The 23,527-nt window shown below is 38.2% G+C and overlaps 1 protein-coding gene across 6 annotated transcripts in view; it reads left to right on the forward strand.

Annotated features, from left to right (window-relative positions):
- Positions 1–23,527, forward strand: part of SLC10A7 (solute carrier family 10 member 7) — a 259,444-nt gene that overhangs the window by 109,311 nt on the left and 126,606 nt on the right. For 3 of the 6 annotated variants that reach the window (XM_045998437.1, XM_045998439.1, XM_045998438.1), the window contains one exon: positions 4,477–4,542. The exons of 2 other annotated variants lie outside the window; for them this stretch is intronic. In XM_045998437.1, the coding sequence (XP_045854393.1) occupies positions 4,477–4,542 (66 nt within the window). Of the gene's footprint in view, positions 1–4,476; positions 4,557–23,527 lie in introns of all 6 variants that reach the window. One more of the 6 variants, XM_045998443.1, reaches the window with a different exon arrangement.

Consider the following 23,527-nt stretch of genomic DNA (forward strand, 5'->3'; position numbering starts at 1 on the left):
CATAAAAATAAAAATGAACAACAACAAAAACAGATACACTTTTCTCCAAAATATTCACCAGTCCTGAGGCCACAAAATTTAGTTTTTGTCTTGAGGAAGATAAAACCCATTGTACGCAGTGACCCTAATTATACATTGTTTTTGTAAGTGGTATTGCTAAGGAGTCATAAAACCTTCTTCTTCCTCCAAGATTGTTTAGTGTTAAGGGCAAATTACTTACATTTATCAGATACTTAATTGTTTACTAGTTTTTGCAGAATTTGAGTACCCAAGATTTTTAGATATTTGCCAAGTTAGACTTTTAATCATAGCAAAATAGTGATAGATGATAGAGAGATAGACGGGTAGATAGTTTGATATAGGTAGATAAAGAAAAGTGAGCTTTCTCTATTATAAAACAACTGTCATTTCTTCATTGCCTTCAGACTTATTTCTGTCCTTTAGATGTGTGTGTTTAAATAATTTTTCCCCTGTGGATGAAGCTGACAGCATTTTCCAAATTGATTTTCTATCTGTAATATTCCAACCATATTTCAAACCTCATTAAAGCTCTTTTCATCATTTCTCTGACTCCATTAGTTATGGCAGCATCTCAAAATTTAGTTTTCTCAGTAAATTTCATTATTGTGGTTACCAATTCATTACAAAATGATCAGAGGAGTAGGACGGAGAGAAAAGGAATTGACATATGAGGACAAAGTGAAAGATGAGGACTCTTTGGCCAGTAAAGTAGAAATCTATCAAATCATGAATGGTGCATATAAGGTGAACATGGACCAAGATGGTGGATCTGGAAACAGAAAGAGGAAAGGGCGTTCTTAAAACTCCCCAAAAATAACAAGTAAGAGGTACTTAACACAGGCAGGAGAGTAATTTTAAAGGGTTTTTTGGTGAACTTATTTCAGAACCAATGAGAAACTAAGTCGTAGCAAATCTGCCTATAAACTCTGAACAGATCTTAAATAATTCTAAATATTATGCTATACATAGTCTCTTATTTTTTTCGTGTTCTCTAGGACATCCTTTAGAAACAGAATTTTGCACAATTTGGGCAAGATGGGGTCTGATCTAGAAAGATAATACCTATGCTGTTATCATGTGAAGTTGGCAGACAGGACTAGTAATAACCAAAATTACCGCAGCACATCAGTAAAGACTACATCTGTCGTTTATTCTTTTTTTTTTTAAGTTTTTATTTAGTCATTTGAGAGAGCAAGGAACAAAGAGAGCACAAGCAGGGGGAGAGACAGAGGGAGAGGAAGAAGCAGACTCTCCGCTTAGCTGGTAGTCCAACGTAGGGCTTGATCTCAGGACCTGGAGATGAGACAAATGCAGACGCTTAACCATCTGAACCACCCAGGAACCCCTCTTCAGTTTATTCTGACAGTGAATTCATCCTTTATAAAGGAAGTACTTTCATATCTGAAGTTCACTCTAACAAAGAAGCAAAATATAGATGAGGATATTTTTATCTTTAATATATAAACAGTTCTTACAGATGAAGAGGAAGCAAAGATACATACCAAAGGAAAAATGAGCAAAGATTTTAAGCTGGCCATTCCCAGAGGAATAAACAATAAAATAAACTGATGATCATACCAGTGCAAATAAGAGTGAGATATTTTCCATCTATGAAATCAGCAAAGTTTAACAAGATTGACTGATGGACGAGAATGGAAAGACTTAGAAATAAACACTCTTGGTAGGTCTATAAATAAGATATGATCTCTGTAGACGGTAGTTTCACAATGTGGATCAAAACTGGAAGTGCTTAGAATAATAACAACAATAATAGCATCTATCAAAGCTACCATGGACTTGGTGCTGTGCCAAACACTTAGCCTGTATTGTATTTTTTATTTTCAATAACTGTTATTAGTCTTGTATTATAAATGAGGAAACCAAAACTAAAAAGAGTTTGATGATAACAGCTATTAAGTGATGAAGTCAAGATATGAACTCATATCTTTCTAACTCCAGATTCCACAACAAAAACCACCATGTTAGTTACCCTGTTCTTGGTGGATCAGTTGCACTTCTAGGAATTTGTGTTAAAAAGACAATTATCAAATGCCTGAGTGGTACGCATAAGAATGCTGCATACCTTTGTAGGTACTAAATCTCCATGCAGACTTATATGAAATGCAGTTTGGGCATATTCTAAGAGGTGAGCTAGACCTGAGACTGTCAAGTAAACGTGGGAATCTGAAAAATGCCCCCTCAGGGAAAAGAGTATGAGAAAAACTCTTCCCGTTGGCCATGATAAGTGATAGTGTTGTCTTAGGCTGAGAGTTGAATGGAAGAAAATGAGTCTCCTGTAAGAATGGACACTCCAAGCCTGTGCTAAGGATGGTTGGAGAGTATGAATCTATACCATTTTCATGGGGCCAGAAACTCTGAGCATAGAAATTAATATAAAAACCAGTTCCAGACAGGAGTTTCAGAGAGAATAAAGAGAGTAGCCAAGAACTTTTCAGAATTAGCAAAATATGAACTCCTAGATTGGAGAAATTCACCAACTCCCAAGCAGGATAAGTATGAATAAATCCACCCCTGTGTATCAAAATAAAACTTTGATACAACGGAAACAACTACAGTTGCAGCTACCACTAATAGTAATGGCAAACCCTTATATACTGGTTACTTTGTGCCAGGTAATCTCCTAAGTGAGATATATGTACACAAGCATGTACACACATACACAGGCACACACTCACACACTCACTTATTTATAGATAGTGGCTATTGTCTCCATTTTTTTTTTTAAGAGGAAAGTAAGGCACAGAGAGAAGTTACTAAATCTTCCCAAGATTACACAGCTAGTACATGGCCAAGCTCAGATTTGAATCCAGATAATCTACTTCCCAAGTCTGTACTCTTAACTACTACACATTGTGCTCAAAGAGAATATTTTCAAACTAACCACAGAGAAAGGGCAACTTTGCAAAACAATAAAGCCTGACAGCTGACTTCTCTAAGTCAGGAACATTGAAGCTGAGTTCTGCTTCTTCCTGTCCCCTTCCTGTCCTCTTACCCTTCCTTTCCTTATCTTTTCTTTAAAAATAATTTTCGTTCCCTTACCTCCCTTTGATGCAGCTGGAGTTGGGTGGCCTACGGGTCCATGGCTGAGGAGGTGACTGGGACTGGGTCCTGGGAGGTGGGTAAGACTGAGGAGGTAGTCAGGGCTGACAGTGGTTATATACAGGACATATGAGGAAATAAGTAAATTAAAATCAAAGTGATGAGGACATGTCAGAAGATGTCAGAAGCTTGAAGGGACTTGCTCTGGCCAAATCTGCAATTATTTGAGCATCTAAATTAATAATGAGAGTAAAGAGTATAATCCAGTAAATTAAATAGGAATGCATGAGTCCATACTAATATAAATAGATAAATGAATAAGAAAATCATTGGGAGAGAATTCTAGGCAAGAAAGATATGAGGAATTACGGTGTTAGAAAAATCACTGTTTGGCAACTAGTATTCTCAAAGTATTTTAATTACAAAGGGAAATCGTAATTTCACTGAGAAGAGACCTGGAAGACACCACCTGAACCAAGCGGTCAAAGTGAATATCCCCAGTAAAGGGGCAGATGGACATCCTTGCCTCCTGATGTGATAACTGAAGGGTAGAGCATCACTTCTGTGGTGTTCCTATCCAGAATGCGTAACCTGAACTTAACCATGAGAACAGCACACACACAAACCCAGACTTTCTGTGAAAGAAGTGGCCGGTACTCTTCAGAAATACCCAGATTATGGCAGGCAAGGAAAAAATAGGGAATTGTTCCAGATGAAGAGACATGACAATTAACTGCGAAACATTATTCTAGATTAGAAAAAGATTGGGACAATTGGTGAAATTTTGGATGGGACTGTGGATTTGATGGTAGATGGTAGTATCATTATGCAGATAGTTTCCCAATTAAGCAGGTTTTACTGTGGTGGTGTAGAGGTAGGAAATGCGCACTGACATGTTAATGGTTTACCATGGGGGTAACTTACTCTCAGTTCTGAAGATAATGATTTTAAGTGTGTGTTTATCCCTCTTTTGTAGTGGTTGTACAGATGTAAATTTTTATTCCATTCCTGACAGGTCTACATAGCACTTAATTATACCCTTTAATCTGGTTTCTAAAAATGTTTCAGAAAGTTTATTTTGAGATAGTTTTTAGCTTAGTTGACACTTTGCAGTCTCAACAAAAAGTGCAGATTCAGAGCACCCCAAATCGCAAATTCACTGCATTCATGTATTTTTTTTTACTTACTAATTTTATGTTATTTCTTCTTGAATTAATATATTGTAAACATAGGTAACCAACTCCTTGGTGTTTATTTATAATGAGAAGAGACTAGTATTTAGAGTTGGACAGACTTGGTTTCAGTCTCCAGTTCTGTTTCTCTCCGGCTGTGTACATTGGGATAAAATCCTCCTCTTTTTTTTTTCTTTTTTTGTCATGGTTTCCTCATCCATAGGCAACTGAGAATTGTTGTCAGGAACAAACATGGAAACATGAGAAGCCTAAGCACAATTTCTGGCATGTAAGATGCATGTAGTAAGTGTTACCTTCTCTCACTTCATTCATTCTTCCTTCTCTCACAGAAGTATCCGTGTAGGTCCCCTGGGCATAAAGAAATACCAAGATTATTAATACAGGGCCGGAGGAAAAGGACTCCATCCCTGTCCTTTTGTTCTTATCTGGCTTCCCTCCGTGTATCTGACTCTTGCCTTTATTTCTGTAAGTCATCCATCATCATCCAGAAGATGAACCCGGCCAGATGGTGATCCCAGTTCGAGGGGGTGGGGAGGATGGGAGTAGAGCACAGAGCAGATGAGGGGATTGCCAGAACACCGAAGGTTCCTAGGGGACCAGTAGCCAGTGGAAGTGAGGAATATTGAACAGGTCTTTCTAGCTGAAGACATTTACTCTCTGCTACTGCAGTAGCTTATGATCTCTAGGAAAAATACTGATTGATCATGGCTGAATGACTGTCTGATGCTTCTCTCTGACTTGTTACTCAGCAACCCAGTTTTAGCTGTTCTGAGTCCTGGGGCCTTTCAGTGCTTGTAATTTCTTCCCTTTCATTGATGGCTTCATATTTTCTTGTTCTTTTTTGGGTGTTTTTCTTGTTGCTCGCCTTCTTTATACTTTATACATAAATATATATTCCCTGTCGACATACATTTTATGCAATTTTTATTACATGTTAATTTATTTCTGTTTCTTTTGTCTTTTAATATCCACAGGGGTTGGAGAGGTGGGTGAAATAAGTAAAGGTGGTCAAATGGTACAAACTTCCTGTTGAAAAAAACTAAAGAAAAAAATATATATGTGCAAGGCCAGACTGATAACATGTATGTGTGTGGAAAGTAGGAGCTCTTACCGACAGCCTGTCCCTTCGTCTCTCTGTCATCACATCGGTCAGATGTGAACTACAGTAAGTCCAGTGGGACCTGAAGCTTAGCCTACTTTTTTGGTTTCCTTAGAACCAAATTCCACAAATTTACAATTACTGTTCTGCTCCCTAGCAAGAGTTCAAGTGCTGAAAATCTGAGCCCATATCCTTAGTTCTATTCTGATTCCTATCACTGTGCTTTGCATCTAGTAGGTGTTCAGTAAATGTTTCAGTAGGTGTTGATTGTATCAGTGACTCAAAAAAAAAAAAACCCTCAAAATTTTGCTTTCTATCCCAGATATTAATACTAAGCCTCAAAACCAGACTAGGATTGAATGTGGGCCTCTGCTGGACCGCGCTCTTACAGTCTTCCAACTCCCCTTCCAGCCAGTGCCTCATTTCACTGTTCTCCTTCCAAACAATTTTCTTAAGTTTGTATTTAAATTCCAATTAGTTAACGTATAGTGTAATATTAGTTTCAGGTGTATAATATAGTGGTTCCACACTTCTGTACATCACCCGGTGCTCATCACAGATGCACTCCTTAATCTTCGTTACCTCTTCCACACACCCCTCCACCCACCTACACTCTGGTAACCATCAGTTTGTTCTCTGTAGTTAAGAGTCTCTTGGTTTACCTCTCCCTCTTGTCTTTTTCCTCTCTCTCTACCTCTCTCTTTTTTTTTTTCCTTTGCTCATTTGTTTGGTTTCTTAAATTCCACATATGAGTGGACTGACTTATTTGCCTTAGCACAGTACTCTCCAACTTCATCCATGTCATTGCAAATGACAAGATTTCATTCTTTCCTATGGCTCAGTAATATCCTATGGTAATTCTCGGTAACACTGGCTATGGTAGATAAAATGCTTCTGTAAACTAAGGTTTCATGTATCCCTTTGAGTTAGTATTTTTGTATTCTTTGGGTACCCAGCAGTGATTAGTAGATTGTAGGGTAATTCTATTTTTAATTTTTTGAGGAACATACATACTGTTTTCCAGAGTGGCTGCACCAGTTTGCATTCCCACCAACAGTGCAAGAGGGTTCCCCTTTCTCCACATCCTCACTAACACCTGTTGTTTCTTGTGTTACTGATTTTAGCCATTTTGACAGGTATGAGGTGATATCTCATTGTAGTTATCATTTGCATTTCCCTGATGATAAGTGATATTGAGCATCTTACATGTGTCTGTTGGCCATCTGTATATCTTCTTTGGAAAATGTCTATTCCTGTCTTCTTCCCATTTTTAAATTAGGTTATTTGTTTTTTGGGTATTGAGCTCTGTAAGTTCTTTATATATTTTGGATACCACGCCTTCATCAGATATGTCCTTTATAAATATCTTCTCCCATTGTAGATTGCCTTTTAGTTTCATTGATTGTTTCCTTCACTGTGCAGAAGCTTTTTTTCTTTTGATGTAGTCCTAATAGTTTATTGTTGCTTTTGTTTTCCTTGCCTCAGGAGGCATATCTAGAAAGAAGTTGCTATGGCCAGTGTCAAAGAAGTTACTGCCTGTGTTCTTTTCTAGGATTTTTATGATTTCAGGTCTCACATTAAGGTCTTTAATACATTTTGAATTTATTTTTGTGTATGGTTTAAGAAAGTGATCCAGTTTCATTCTTTTGCATGTTGCTGTCAATCATTTGTTGAAGAGACTGTCTTTTTTCCATTGGATATGTTTTACTGCTTTGTTGAAGATTATTTGACCATATAGTTCTGGGTTCATTTTAGGATTTTCTCTTCTGTTCTATTGATCTGTGTGTCTGTTTTTTTTTGTTTTTTTTTAAAGATTTTATTTTATTTATTTGACAGAGAGAGAGATCACAAGTAGGCAGAGAGGCAGGCAGAGAGAGAGGAGGAAGCAGGCTCCCTGCGGAGCAGAGAGCCCGACTCGGGGCTCGATCTCAGGACCCTGAGATCATGACCTGAGCCGAAGGCAGCGGCTTAATCCACTGAGCCACCCAGGCGCCCCTGTGTGTCTGTTTTTTTAAAAGATTTTATTTATTCATTTGAGAGAGAGAGAGAGCAGGGGAAGGAGCAGAGGGAGAGGGACAAGCAGACTTCACGCTGAGCACAGAGCCCAGTGTGGGGCTTGATCCCATGACCCTGAGATGATGACCTGAGCCCAAATCAAGAGTCGGACACTTAACTACTGAGCCATCCAGGTGCTCCTGATCTGTGTGTCTGCGTTTGTGCCAGTTTCATATGTTTTAGTTATTTCAGCTTGTAATATAACTTGAAGTCCGAATTATGATGCCTCCAGCTTTGTTTTTCTTTTTCAAGGTTTCTTTGGCTATTTGGGATCTTTTTGTGGTTCCATACAAATTTTAGGATTATTTCTTTTAGCTCTATGAAAAATGCTGGTGATATTTTGATAGGGATTGCATTAAATGTTTAGATTGCTTTGGAAAGCATAGACATTTTAACAATATTTGCTCTTCCAGTCCATGAACATAGGAGGTTTTTCCATTTCTTGGTGTCATCTTCAATTTCTTTCATCAGTGTTTTCTGGTTTTCAGACTACAGGTCTTTTACCTCTTTGGTTAGGTTTATTCCTAGGTATCTTAATTTTTTTGGTGCAACTATAAATGGAATTGATTCCTTTATTTCTTTCTGCTGCTTCATTATTGGTGTAAAAATGCAACACATTTCTGTCCATTGATTTGGTATCCTGTGATACTGAATTTGTTTATCAGTTCTAGCAGTGTTTTGATGGAGTCTTCTAGGTTTTCTGTGTAGAGTATCATGTCATCTACAGACAGTGAGTTTGACTTCTTCCTTGCTGATCTGGATGCCTTTTATTTCTTTTTGTTGTCTGATTCTATGGCTAGGACTTTTAGTACTATGTTAAGTACATGTGATGAGAACAGAAATCTCTGTAGTGTTCCTGACCTTATGGGAAAAGCTCTCAATTCTCCCCCATTGAGGATGTTATTAGCTGTGGTTTTTGAAACAGCTGTTTCAGTCTTCACCCCTTATAGCACTATGCCTCCTCAGTATGCTCTAATCAAGTCTTCCCCACACTACTAAGAACTTCATTCAGCTCTTATCAAGGTTACCAGTCATCTCCATCTGTCCAAAGCCAGTGATGGTTTCTTTGTTCTTGTCTTGTTCAAACACTTGTGAGTAGTAGACACAATTGATCACTCCCTCTTTAAAACATGTTTTCCTCTTCATTTCTGTGATACCTCTCTCTCCTGGGATTCCATCTACTTTGCCAACCATCCCTTTGCAGTTTCCTATGTGGGTTCTTTGCTCTGCTTAACTTCTAAATGTTAGAGTGTCTCAGTGCTTGGTCATGGGTCCTGGTCTTTGCTCTGTTTACAGTAACTCCCTAGGAAAGTTCATCCAATTCCATGGTTGTTTTGTTTTGGGGGGGCATAGGGCAGAGAGAGGGAGGGAGAGAGAATCTCAAGCAGACTCCACGTTCAATACAAAACAAGCATGGAATTAACCCAACTGAGCCATCCAGGAGCCCCCAGTTCCATGGTTTTATGTAACATCAAAATGCATCAGCTACCAAATTGATATCTTTAATTCTAACTTCTTCCTCAAATGCCAGACTCATATATACCAAAAGGCCAATTTGATGTCTCATCTTGGATATCTAATAAAAGTCTCAAGTTTATCATATGCAAAATAGAATTTAAAAAAAATTATTTTTTAAATTTATTTATTTGACAGATCACAAGTAGGCAGAGAGGCAGGCAGAGAGAGAGGAAGGGAAGCAGGCTCTCCACTGAGCAGAGAGCCCAACTCGGGGTTTGATCCCAGGACCCTGAGACCATGACCCGAGCCAAAGGCAGAGGCTTTAACCCACTGAGCCACTCAGGTATAGAATTGTTGATCTCCCTTCCCATCCTTGGATTGTGTCTCCCTCAGTTTTTCTCATTTCAGTAAATGGCTCTACTCATTATTTGAATATAAGACTATTCCTGAATTTCTTTCCACCATCTCCCCCTTCCTCCAACCTCCCTTTACTTATCAGTAAATCCCACAAGATCTACTTCAAAATATATCTTGAGTTCATCAACTTCTCTTCATCTTCACTGTCACTACTCAAGTACCAGATGCCATCATTTCTTGTCTCCTACCCTATAAATTATTCCCTAATCAATCTTGCCTGCTTCTATTCTGATCCTCCTAAAATTCTGACTTCACTCATCAGCTAAAGTCATCTTTTTAGAATAGAAACCTCACGTTGTATTATCATACTCTCTCCTGACTCTTCCCTAGTTTTAAAACATCTGGTATCTTCTGTTGCTCTTAGAAGAAAATGTATAGCTTCATTATCCCAGCCCATAATGTCCTCTTAGCTAGCCCTGCCTTTCTCGTCTCCACCCAATACAATACCACATACTCAGCACACTCTAGCAATACAAAGTTTCTCTCCTCAAACACACCAAGGCTGTTTTTCCTTAGGACCTTTGCACTAGCCCTCCCTTCTGTCTGGAACATTCTGGGCTTCACTGGATTGGCTCCTTCTTGTCACACAGATGTCAGCTGAAATGCCTCCTCCTCAGTGCCTTCCATAGTACCTCCCCAGTACTTTCTAACATGTCAACTTTTTTTATTTCTTCAAAGCCATTATCATTATCAAAAGTTATCTTGCTCATTTGTCCATTGTATGTCAGTCGCCACTAGAGAGTAAGCTCTAAGAGAGGAGGGACCTTGCCTATCTTTTTCACTGCAATATCCGTGCTGTTTATGTAGTATCTGGCACCTAGTCTGTGCCGGTCTAAACAGCTGTAGAGTAAATTAACAATTTTCCAGGCAAGGCTCAAGATCGAACAAAAAGTCTTGGGACTTGTAAGTCTTCTAAGTTAGTGGTGTGTGATACATATTTGCATACAATGGTTCACTTTTCCCACCTTGGGTATTTTTTCTCTGTCTTTTTTCTTCCTTCAGGGTGGACTTGTCTATATTCCCCTCTCTAAACAAATTTTACAAAGTCGTATTTATCCCTTTTGTCTTTTGACATCACCCAGACATTCTTTTCTGAAGAAGACTAATTCTAGCATGCTGTGGTCCATAAAGCTGTTTCTTATTATATCAAATCAAAGGGCTTCCTGATCACTGGTCCAAGACTTGTCTACTTTTCTTAAAACAAATGTTCCACTGTTGTTATGAACAGTGTAATTTTATATAGATTCTCCTTTGGAGTTTCTGATTTTCTTTTTTTTTTTTAATTTTTTAAAATTAACATATAATGTATTATTAGCCCCAGGGGTACGAGTCTGTGAATCATCAGGTTTGCACACTTCACAGCACTCACCATAGCATATACCCTCCCCAATGTCCATAACTCCGCCACCCTCTCCCTACCCCCCTCCCCCCAGCAACCCTCAGTTTGTTTTGTGAGATTAAGAGTCTCTTATGGTTTGTATCCCTCCCGATCCCATCTTGTTTCATTTATTCTTTTCCTACCCCCTAAACCCCCCATGTTGCATCTCCACGTCCTCATATCAGGGAGATCATATGATAGTTGTCTTTCTCCGATTGACTTATTTCACTAAGCATAATACCCTCTAGTTCCATCCATATCATCGCAAATGGCAAGATTTCATTTCTTTTGATGGCTGCATAATATTCTACTGTAGATACATACCACATCTTCTTTATCCATTCATCTGTTGATGGACATCTAGGTTCTTTCCATAGTTTGGCTATTGTGGACATTGCTGCTATAAACATTCAGGCGCATGTGCCCCTTTGGATCACTACATTTGTATCGTTAGGGTAAATACCCAGTAGTGTGATTGCTGGGTAATAGGGTAGCTCATTTTCAACTTTTTGAGGAACCTCCATGCTGTTTTCCAGAATGGCTGCACCAGCTTGCATTCCCACCAACAGTGTAGGAGGGTTCCCCTTTCTCCACATCCTCACCAGCGTCTGTCATTTCCTGACTTGTTAATTTTAGCCATTCTGACTGGTGTGAGGTGGTATCTCATTGTGGTTTGATCTTAATTTGTCTTCTTTGACTTCTTTTGTGATAAAGAATCTTTTTGATACTTCTTATCTAACTGTACTTTAAACAGAAAGAAATAAAATATTTAAGACTTAATGGATGCCACACATTCATTTGTGTGTGTGTGTGTGTGTGTGTGTGTGTGTGTGTGTGTGTGTGTGTGTGTAAGTATATGTAACTACTACTTTTGTTCCATGGAAGGAAGGTATATGCCAAATGACGTCCAAAGGTTGTAGAGCCATAAGACCAAAGAGAAAGGCCAGCAAATCTAGCTTGATGAGAAATGGTTTATTAAGGGGATTTATAGACAGAAGCCTGTATTGCGTGGTTACAAGATGAGTAGATCTCCATAATCCCACCTCCCTTAGGACCTATTTTTTTAGCTGTAGAGACTGGGAATACTGACGGACCACTCAAGAGGAGAATCTTAAGAAGTAGGTACTTGCCATAGTTATATCTCCAGGGAAGATTAAGGACCTTATGCCCCAAGGGTGTGCTTAAGGATGTGGTAAACAAAAGGATAGAAGTAGTCGGGGGTGAGCAGGGAGAAGGGCTGTGCCAAGAAGGTTTCAGGTCACAGAATAGTCATCATGAAAGATTTGTCTAAAATGACATTAGTCTGGTTCACACAACCTTTTTTCACATGGCTCTTATATCCTAATTGCTAGTTCATTGCCAAAATAAATATCATATTATGTAAAGAAATATATCTATCTTTTTTCCCAGCACAGAATAGAATCATTTTTTTAAAGATTTTATTTATTTATTTGACAGACAGAGATCACAAGTAGGCAGAGAGGCAGGCGGAGAGAGAGAGAGGGAAGCAGGCTCCCCACTGAGCAGAGAGTCCCACGTGGGACTTGATCCCAGGACCCTGAGATCATGACCTGGGCCGAAGGCAGAGGCTTAACCCACTGAGCCACCCAGGCACCCCTAGAGTCATTTTTTTTAAAAAATTGAGGGTGTAGAAGAAGAGGTGCTCATTCCCAGGTATTTGGTCACACATATTCACATGTTTCCAGAAATTTCAAGGTGCTCCTACGAGAACAGCTCCTGTGTTCTGCGTATGATGTTGCAGACAATAACAATGCTCTGTCAATAACACTTGGAACACTTGTGACATTTATGCATCTGCACTGCTTGAAGAGCTAACTCTGCTTAAACTCTGGTCCCCAGAGTCTCTGGCCAAAAGGAACAACTTCTTTTGTTATTGCTTTATCCAATTTTTTTTCATCTTTAGTTTCCACTTTTATTTTGTATTGTTAAATTATACTCTGGAGAATTCTTTTTTTTTTTTTTTTTTAAGATTTTATTTTTTTTATTTATTTGACAGATAGAGATCACAAGTAGAGAGGCAGGCAGAGAGAGAGAGAGGAGGAAGCAGGCTCCCCGCCAAGGAGCCCGATGCGGGGCTCGATCCCGGACCCTGGGATCATGACCTGAGCGAAAGGCAGAGGCTTTAACCCACTGAGCCACCCAGGCGCCCCTACTCCGGAGAATTCTTAAAGGTGTTTCTTCCACTGCCCTGTTTTGATGCTACCCCAGATCTACTCTCTATACAAGGACTACAAACATTCATGCCCTGCTGCAGTCTTTTATTTGCTTTTGAGCCAACCGACAGACCTCAGTGGTTTCAATACCACTTAGGATGAGTGGACCGGCCATCCTGAAGGACTCCTGTTGAGTGATGTCCTTTCCTGACTTGAAGTTCATGAGTGGTATTACTGAGAAGCTCCATTAAGCAGGGTGTAAAGGAATGGTCAAGCTGTCCAATTGCTAAAAATCCTGGACTCTTGTGCTGTGCAGATTCTGTAGCACTGAAGACTGGAGCATAGTCATGGTGTTTTCCAACTAAAGCTTATAGTCCCACGGCAAAGACAGAAGAGTTATCTGTGGTCAGTTGCACATGTTTTGGGGATTGTGTTTCGAAAGCAGACCTATCTTACACTGAATTTCCTGGATGACTTCTTTGTTGCTTTGTAGTTGAACTTGGAAGAAATTCTCAGATGTCTAAAAACTTTTCTGACATTATTTTAGTTGACAAATAGTGTACCGGTGGTCCTGTTTTTAAATGAGTATTATTTAATCCACATTAAACCATCTTTGAGTTCTTACATGAGTCTAAACTTTATTAAAGTCAAAAGTAATGTTTAGGGAGGGTAAAATCATAAATGTGATTCATAAATACTTAAAAAATCAACAATAGAGCTCCTAGTTGAATAGAAATCTCACTTAGAATTGTACTTTATCTTTGAAAGAAAAACTTCTGGGATTAAGAGTAAACCAGTTTTAGAAAAGAAATCAAATATTATGGAATTTGAAAATCTAATTTGACATATATTAGATTAATGCCCTGTAAAATCCTAGAGTCTGAATTCAGTTTACAGAGTGTTTGACTTAATCCTCATATTTCTTTTTCTCATTTTCCCTTTGTTATTTATGTTTAAATCTTGGTGACTTTTCCTTGTATGGGTTTAAACTTGTAGTACTGAATTCTAAAGGAGCAGGCCCCCCCCCCCCTGCCTTTTTTCAGGGAACTTTTGAGGAAGCAGTGGTCAGGCATTTGTGTGTGTGTGTTTGAAATTACTCTTTTTATGAATATATAATCCCACAGTTTCACCAATGTACATATTTTTTGCTTGCAAATAAGTAGGGATTTAAAAATTGGGCACATAAAGAGCAAGGTTGAAAAGGCCTTTTCATATATTTGTATCCCTAATATGTTTTTATTTTTTAAAGATATGCTGCAGCTGATTGAACTAAATTTGATTTTGACTTGTGCCACACAACTATAACTCTGTCAAAAACATGTCAATATGCAATATATTTAAGGTGATGTCAGCAACAATTCCTTCTTTATTTAGAGTAATGTAATCTGAAACTATCAACCTTTTCTACTTTCATGAGCTTTGACTTTCATACCATAATGCATGAAATAATGCATTTTATTTAAAGCTTTTGGTAAAATGTCCATCACTGGAGGGAAAATTTTTATTTAAATATGTTCCTTCCATTGAAATGGGCTTTTCTACCAATATCTTTGTTTCTTTCAATATTCTAAGGCCTTTGAGTTACTTTGGCCTAATTAATTATCTCCTCACTTAAAAGTTAACATAATGATCCCTCTTTGTGGCCAAAAATTGAACTAATCAGGATGTTTAGGGTGGGAAAGAAAATATCCAATGATATCACAACTAGTTACCTCATTGATTCTCCTCATATAGACATGATTATGTAGCATGTGGGATAGTAGATCTGGGCTAGAGAGAAGAAGGAATAATATTGGAAGTATGTGGAGAGAAAAAACTTTGTAGGTTGACCTATAATCAGAACAATCCATGATGCAGAGAAAAGAGAAGAATGACTAGTGACTTGAATTCAAGGGCCAACGTGGCTTACTTTTATAAGGATATCTTACTGATTTTTATGAATGTTAAGTTCTATAAAGTCCAAATTGAGCAAAGAAAAATGAATTACATACATAATTATCTACAAGTCGGGGGGGGGACCTCAGAAGTTAGAAAATACATTGAAATATTGAAAAACCAAAGTAGAAACCCTCTTGTAATAAGATATTTGTGCTGTGCATTTTACATACTCTTGTTATTTTTGGTTTTTCACTTGTTATTACATGTTAGCACCAGAGATCATGTCTGCCATTTGTATTGTTGGGGGTAAAGATATATTAGCACCTGACTGCACATCACTCATAGACAGCCATGTTTATTTATTTGTGGATTGAATTGTTCTGTCTCTTATGTGCATCCATTATGACTAGTGCTATTGTGGAGAAGGAGGTATGAAATTTAATCAGGTGAAAACCCTACCCTGATTGAGCTTCTACTTTATTTATTTATTTTTAAAAAGATCTTATTTATTTATTTGACAGAGAGAGATCACAAGCAGGCAGACAGGCAAGCAGAGAGAGAGGGGGAAGCAGGCTGCCTGCTGAGCAGAACCCGATGCGGGGCTCGATCCCAGGACCCTGAGATCATGACCTGAGCCAAAGGCAGAGGCTTAACCCACTGAGCCACCTAGGTACTCCGAGCTTCTATTTTAAAAAGAGATATATGTGCACATAAATATATGAAATTTAAGGAAGTAGAAACTGTGCGCTTTAATAAGGAAGTATGTATGTGAGGGGCAGGTGACATGGTAACAAGGAGTGAGAACTCAGATTTGGGGGAAGATAGAAATGGTCAAGTAGGGCTTCATGGAAGAAGTAGAACTGTTGATCAGAGAACATGATTTCTTTTAAACATTTCTGATAGCTGAACAAAGTTCATGTATATCTAATAAGGCATGGCTTTTGAAAAATAGAGATTATTCATTTTATTCTTATGAATAAGAATATGGAGGAATGTGATTCTGTGGATAAGAAAAGGGACTTAGAAGGATGATGTCTTTGAATCTTCTGCAGGTCCTCCATATTTTCATTTGTTCATATTTATTGTATTTGTACATGATGGGGTCTGTAAGCTCTAAAATAGGTATTGTTAAAAATAAAGTTACAGACTTTTGTCTTGTTGTACTTAGAAATGCTCATCTAGTTTAATAGGCCTTTATAATTTATGATTTAAAGTATAATATTTGCACTTCTTGGAAAAAAAATTTTTTAATGGCAAGCTGCCTTACATCTTTGGCCATGTCAGTGTTGATTAACCACTTTGTTACAGAAAGGTAGAAAAGAAGAGTATGGGGCGCCTGGGTGGCTCAGGATTAGCTGTATTAATTGAGATAGATCTTCTGTGGGTATTTGAAACAATTTTACTGTAATTATCTGTAATATTTCTTTGTGATTTTAAATGTGTTTATACTTTGAACTTGGACTTGAGAGCTGTGTAGCCTACTCTGAAATCTACAGAGAACTGAATTTTCAGAAAGTGCTCTGAGTAAATTGCTTTCTCAGGTAGGTTCCAGTATAGAGTCAGATATACACAAAGAATTGCCTTTCCCTAAAGACACACTGCATATATTTCCTATTCAGATTATATTTACTATGAAATTCACTGTACTGCATATAGTACTTAAAAACTCATGTCCATTTAGCTTTCCAAAATTAGTGCTTGAATTGGATAGGTAGTGACTTATGATGAGCATTTTTTTTTAAGATTTTATTTATTTATTTGACAGAGATCACAAGTAGGCAGAGAGGCAGGCAGAGAGAGAGAGAGAGAGAGGGAAGCAGGCTCCCTGCCGAGCAGAGAGCCCGATGCAGGACTCGATCCCAGGACCCTGAGATCATGACCTGAGCCGAAGGCAGCGGCTTAACCCACTGAGCCACACTAGAAATGACTCAGTGTATCATATACTCATTTGTTCAACAAGAGATTTTTGTTGATCCCTATGTTCCCAGCCTCATTACAACATCTTAGTGAATAAGGTAGATGCTCTTTCTGCATTTATAGAGGTTATATTCTAATGTGGAAAGCGAACATTAAGCAACTACTTAGATGTTACCAAAGAGTACACAGGTGAAGAGAGAATGTATCACAGGGACCATCTCAGTGAATTCCTCTTCCCCCATTTATAAGCTGTGTGATCTTCCATATATTTCTTAATCTTACTGGGATCCATTCTCCCATGTGTAAATAGAGATGATAATGCTAACTTCATGGGGTTGTTGTGAGACTAAATGAAAAAAATGCATGTGAAAAGTTGGGTACATTGCCTGTTCCATTGTCTATTTAGTAATTATTTCCTATTAAGCTTTAAAGGGAAAGGGTAGGGGAAACCTTCTCTGAGCAATTGACTTTTAAGCTGAGATCTGAACAATGGTAGGAATTTGCTAAATGGAGAACATTACTAAGAGAAAATACCATGTTCAAAGGCCCTGAGGCAGGATTGCCCATGATGTTTCCAAAGAACTGAAAGAAGGCCATTGTGCATGGAGCTCATAAAATGAAGTGGAAAATGGCTTGAAATGAGGCGGAGGTAGGCTGGGGTAGCTAGATCCCATAGGGTCTCCGGGGCCTTGTTAAAGAGGATTTAGGGCTTTATTCTAAGGGCAATGGGAAGAATGTCCACAGGGAGATGACATGATTAGATTTGAGTTTTAGAAAGATTGTTCTGGCCTTAATATTGAGAATGGTTTGAAATCTTTTATCAAGAATTCAGGGTCTGGGTAGTCTCTAAAAGGGCCTTTTAGGGACTAATATTGGTGGATATCTTTGCTAGTGTCACCCTCTGAGGTGTTGGTCCCAGAACAATAGTCAGCGATGTAAATGATGTTGTCAATTTCTAGTTTTTAAGTAAATCTGGGGATCATGGCTATGTGAGTGTGTATATATGTCTGTACATATATACACAAGTATATATAAACATACTATGTATGTGTATGTATACAAATATGTATACACATATAAATATGCACACATGTATTTTTGTGTACACATACACACACACGCATTCTGTCTCCCAATAGGCAGAGAGCCCAACATGTTTTTCTCTCTTATTTTTTCCATCTGACCACTCATCTCAATAGTTTTTGAATAATGGCCTATATGTTTAAGAGATGAGGGAGAGAAAATGTACTTACCAGTCCTTTTAATCTATAAGGTATAATGACCTATCGTGATTATTACTCTTCACGTGAGATTGGAAATTATTATGTTATACATAACAAACTTTATAATATCTATTCCAAAATTTCAATGGTAGAGATGCTGGAGAATCCTCTGTTCTTCTCTGTGTCATGATGAATGCAGCAGTTGTGCATACATAGAAGAATAGATCATACTGAGCATCCCCTGAGCTCTGTTTGCAGACAAGTCGTATCTCTACCATGACAAAATTCCCACAAGATTTTGAATTATTAATGTCTTGGAATCTGCGGGATTCAGCAGATATGTTCAGTGTTATTGATGGCGGTAAACTTTCTCTCTTATTTCTGAGACACGTAATGAAATGGGGAGTCCCTCAAATAACCACAGTTCGTGTTTAGGTTAATTTTGCCGGGGCCAGTGGGCTTTTGCCTTAATGTGTATAAATACGATTTTCTCTCTTGCCGCAGATTGCGTGGTAGATAGAGAGTGAGTGGATTGGCACTAATTTATGAACCCTTCCAGCCTTCTCGGTACTGTACACCCTGTGAGGGCAAGATGCTCTAATGACACTTCCTTCACATAATGAGAGCTTTTAATGACAATTACTGATTCGAGTTAGGGATGTTTGGGGACCTTACAGAAGATGTATTGACTCTTAGAAGAGGACTTCATGTGCCTTTTGTGTGGCTCAGCCCCTGACAACTGACCAGCAGCTTAATGAAATACAGCTCCACAGTCCCAAATATTTGAGCAGACCAGGAACTGAGGGGCTAAGGTATACTTTACTTTTCAACTCAAAATAGGTCAAATAGTTCCAAGAATTCTCTTTGCTTTTAGCAGTGTTTTTAACGCTTCCCCCCAACTCCCTTGGCTGCACAGACACAGACTGTTTTTCTTTTTTGGTAACAAGAATAACCTGTAGTCCATCCTGCTCTTCTTAGAGACATTGATTTGCACAATCACAAATGGGTACTTGACATTGTTTTCCTCTTCACACATTTTTCAGTGTTCATGTTTGGGGGCCAATATCTAAAAACTCTGGTATATTTTGTATTAATATGTATATGAAAATTGTAATAAAGATTTTAAAAAGTTCCTGTGGGACATATTAAAAAAATAGAGTTAATTGCTACTTACTGGACTGAGGGCATGGGTTTATATGGTCTATATATCCTTTTTTGAGTGAAGCAGAAATTTTCTTTATAAGTGAAGATGACATATTATGTTACATCTTTGTAAACAACTAGAAATTTCAATCACACAGCACATCAACATTAAACTAGCAGAATGATAGCACCCCTTTTGAGCTTCAACATCTCTCTCCTTGAAGAAAATGGATCAAGATTTGTTAGTCTCTTTTTGCCTTACAAATTGCTCTGAGTCTTAGTTTGTCCCAAAGTCCCTCTTGCTTTTTTATCGTCTCTATATTTACAACCATTTATTTTCATTTTTCACAATTTGAATTTTCTGTCTTTATGCATGCTAAATCTGAAGTTACAATTAAAAGCAAAAAGTACATGCCATGCAGGCGCATTTAAACTCAGTACATTTAAATAACTTCAAGTAATCTAACTGATAAAGTAAAAGGGGAAGGCTCAAGTTTTCTTGACTTTTCCTGCTCAGAACCTTCCCAGAGTTAGGATTCTGATTTAAATAACTATCTTTTACATATTCTGTATCCTTTTCCTGTTATTTCCCAATTCCTAGCAAACTTTAAGCCCTTAATAACCATTAGGGTGAGCAATGCTATCAGTAATTAGAATCACAAAGCATTATGATTGCCTTTTGTTGATTTCAATACAGTTTCTTATGAGCAGGGTTGCTTATAACCCCAAACCCTATTTCCTGTATTCATTTACTTATTCAGTGGATAAGTAACATACATTTGTTGACTGATTTTTCTGGATAAAGGTATAAAATATGACTAAAATTTAGTCCTTCAAATATCAGAACCTAGGATGTCTTTAACAAATCTTACCATTAAATGATTAAAACTCAAACACTCGAACTTTAATGGTGTCATATATATTACACTTTACATTATCATAATCTCTAAAAAATATGATTTGAGACTTCATAGGTTGCATTTATTAACATTTATTGAGCATTTTTAAAGCTAGGTAACTGTTAAATGGTTTTACATCCATTGTATCACAAATCCTGCCCAGTGGAGGAGTGGTCATCTACATTTTACAGCGGAGGACTCTGAGGCTCAGAGGGGCTGGGCACGTGATTTGCTGAGATTCTCGTAGGCTAGAGACTAGGCTCCTAATTCCAGGCTCCCTAATTTCAAATCTGGAGTTCGTGTGTATAAAACAGTCAGCTCCTTTCTCCCACTGTTGTATTAGAAGCTGATTCTTTGACTTGACCACAGAGACTGAGACTAGACCAGTGAGGCTGAAGTTCTCTCTGGGAGTGTGGATCTACTGCTTGTTTTGACACTGCTTCCTCTTTTTTTAAATGAGCTAATAGATTTCATTGAGAGTATGTCTTTAAGGGGTGCATGGCTGGCTCAGTTCAATTCCTGAACTTGGAGTTGTGAGCTTGAGCCCCATGTTGGGTCTAGAATTTTTTTAAGTAATTTCTAGACCCAACATGGGGCTCAAGCTCACAACTCCAAGTTCAGGAATTGAACTGAGCCAGCCATGCACCCCTTAAGTGGATTGGGCCACTGCCTTCGGCTCGGGTCATGGTCTCGGGGTCCTGGGATCGAGCCCCGCGTTGGGCTCGAGCCCCGCGTTGGGCTCTCTGCTCCGCGGGGAGCCTGCTTCCTCCTCTCTCTCTGCCTGACTCTCTGCCTACTTGTGATCTCTCTCTCTGTCAAATAAATAAATAAAATCTTTAAAAAAAAAAAATGAAATCTTAAAAAAAAAAAGACTGTATGTTTAAAACTAAACACAGTGGTGGTTTGGGAGACTTTCTATATAATTCAGGGAAACAGAATTTGATAAAAGTTGGTTATGCACTAACTTTTTTTCTTTTTTTGTCTCAAAATCAAAGCCTATCAGTTACTTTGGTGTCAGACAACTGAAATTATAGCTTTAAGACAACTGAAATGATAGCCAAGTTATTTCAAGTCCCACAGCCCTGTTCAGCCAGAAAAGTTGTATTTGGCCTGGTAAGCCTCAGAACTGTGAGAAGGGAACCAGATCCCTTGTTTGATAACAGAGGGGCCCTGGCATTGGACTCTTGGCCTGAGCTTTTTCCAAGGTAATAGAAAATATTTAATAGAGAAGTCACAGATTCCCACAGCAGGATTTTGGTAGAAAAGCAGCTAAAATCATCAAGCTCATCACCAGGACCCCCCAAAGAAAAAGTACCTTAATTTTTTATGTGCTTGAAGTGCGTGCTTCTCTAAGTATTGGGCTGTTCATGATAAATCAAAAAGTTAAAAGCTAAATCAAGCTATTATAGAGTTCCAGAGATTATTATGTCACTTTTTGCATATAACAGAAAATATCAACTTTTCTTTAATTTATCTGTTATTAAGTGTGAGTTATTTTTCTGTTTTGGTTTGGGGTTTTTTTTGTTTTGTTTGGTTGGGGTTTTTTGGCTAAATAACATTAGTCATTGAACTCATCTATCTCTAAGTAGGCACAAACATCCAATTTTATTTTTTTTATTTTTTAAATTTTTTTTTTTAAAGATTTTATTTATTTATTTGACAGAGAGAGATCACAACTAGGCAGAGAGGCAGGCAGAGAGAGAGGAGGAAGCAGGCTCTGCAGAGCAGAAAGCCCGATGTGGGGCTCGATCCCAGGACCCTGGGATCATGACCCGAGCCGAAGGCAGAGGCTTTAACCCACTGAGCCACCCAGGTGCCCCGCAAACATCCAATTTTAAACAAGTCATTTTACAGCTACAGGTGAAATGAGCAATATAAACAATAACAAGATAAATGTGACAGAAATTCTAGACCAATACACTACCCGCATAGACATGTTACTCGATCTCTCTACACTTCTGTTTACTTGTAATATGGGAATAATGTCTACTTCATAAGGCTGCTGTGGAAATTCAGTGACACAGTGAATGGCATATATAAAGGGGCTGGTCTTGACAAAAATAAAAGAGCTATTATATATTTTTAAGAGCTATTATTTTATAATTGCTATTATCACTGCTAAAGTTAAATGATTTGTAGAAAATCACAAAGAATCTTTGAAGGGGTTGGAAATAGAATCTTTTTTTTTTAAAGATTATTTATTTATTTAGAGAGAAAAAGAGTGAACAAGAGAGATAGAGAGCTAGAGAGAGAAGAGAGAGTGAGAATGCACAGGAGCCATGCAAGGGGCAGACTGCAGGGAGCCTGATGTGGGATTAGATCCTAGGACTCTGGGATCATGACCTGAGCCGAAGGCAGGCACTTAACTGATTGAGCTACCCAGGTGCCCTGGAAATAGACTCTTACTTCCCTCTGTTTTTCTCACAAACATACATTTATTCAGTGATTTTGCTGGTTGATTTTGCAGATACTTATTGAGGGTTTCCTATTTGCAAGTTGCTGTGCTAAGATCTGTGGAAAATACAAGTTACTGTTGGACACACTTCCTGTCCTTAAGTGCTTGTGACTGTTAGGAATGTGAGACATATACATAAATAATGGTGGTGCCAAGAAGAAAGCATTAAGTGGTATGCAATTGCATAGACAACAGAAGGAAAATTGAGAAGGGAGGCTTCATGGATCAATGGACATCTGAGTTGGACCTTGAAGGGTGGGTAAGTTTTGGATATATGGAAAATGGCAAAAATACATTCCAAGGAAAGGAGACGGTAAATGTATGATACAAGAAGTTGTGGGGGTTCGTTAGGCTAAGAAAGGATCTATGAAGTGCTAGGAGAGCAGAAAGTATGATGAGGCACAGAATACATGCTGAAGTATTTGCACGAGAAGTGTCACAATGTTGGAAAGTCTACCAGTGGGAGGGAGAGTTAGGAGTAGAGGATTGGAAGAGAGGTGCAAAATGTTAACAATTGGTAATTGGTGAATATAGGTGAGGAGTATATAGATGTTCCTTATACCATTCTTGGCAATTTTAACATAGGTTTGAAATTAAAAAAAAAAAAAAAAAGTTGAGGGAAAAAGATCCAAAATATATGAGAAACTACTATAATCAATAAGCAAAGGACAAACCACCCAACCAAAAAATGGGCAAAACACAGGACAGGGGATCCCGCAGGACAATATAATGGTCAATAAATGAATAAAAATATGTTCACCCTTTTAGGAGTTAGAGAAATTTGACTTCAAGCAATGAGACACTGCTTTTCATCTACCCAATTACACCATTTTTTAAGTGTGATCATAGGGTGGGTATCCAGAAAAATTAGATGTTAATACCAACCTTCTGTGATTGCTGTAGGAATTAGAGAGCAGAATCTGTGAAGTGCCTGCCACATAGAACTCAGTAACAACATCTCCTTATACTATTACTGTTGTCTAGTAAATGATAATGAATACCTGAGCCAGGGTCCTGACAGTGCGAATGCAGGGGCATCAGCTGGATTTGGCAGCTGAGTGCCTGTAAGGGACCAAAGAGGGAAGAGTGCTCAGGACAAACTCAGTGTTGTTTGTAAAAGAGAAATTGCTGAAGATAAAGATACTTCTATGGAAAGG

The sequence above is a fragment of the Meles meles genome, chromosome 2 (assembly GCF_922984935.1).
Source record: "Meles meles chromosome 2, mMelMel3.1 paternal haplotype, whole genome shotgun sequence".
Classification (NCBI taxonomy): domain Eukaryota; kingdom Metazoa; phylum Chordata; class Mammalia; order Carnivora; family Mustelidae; genus Meles; species Meles meles.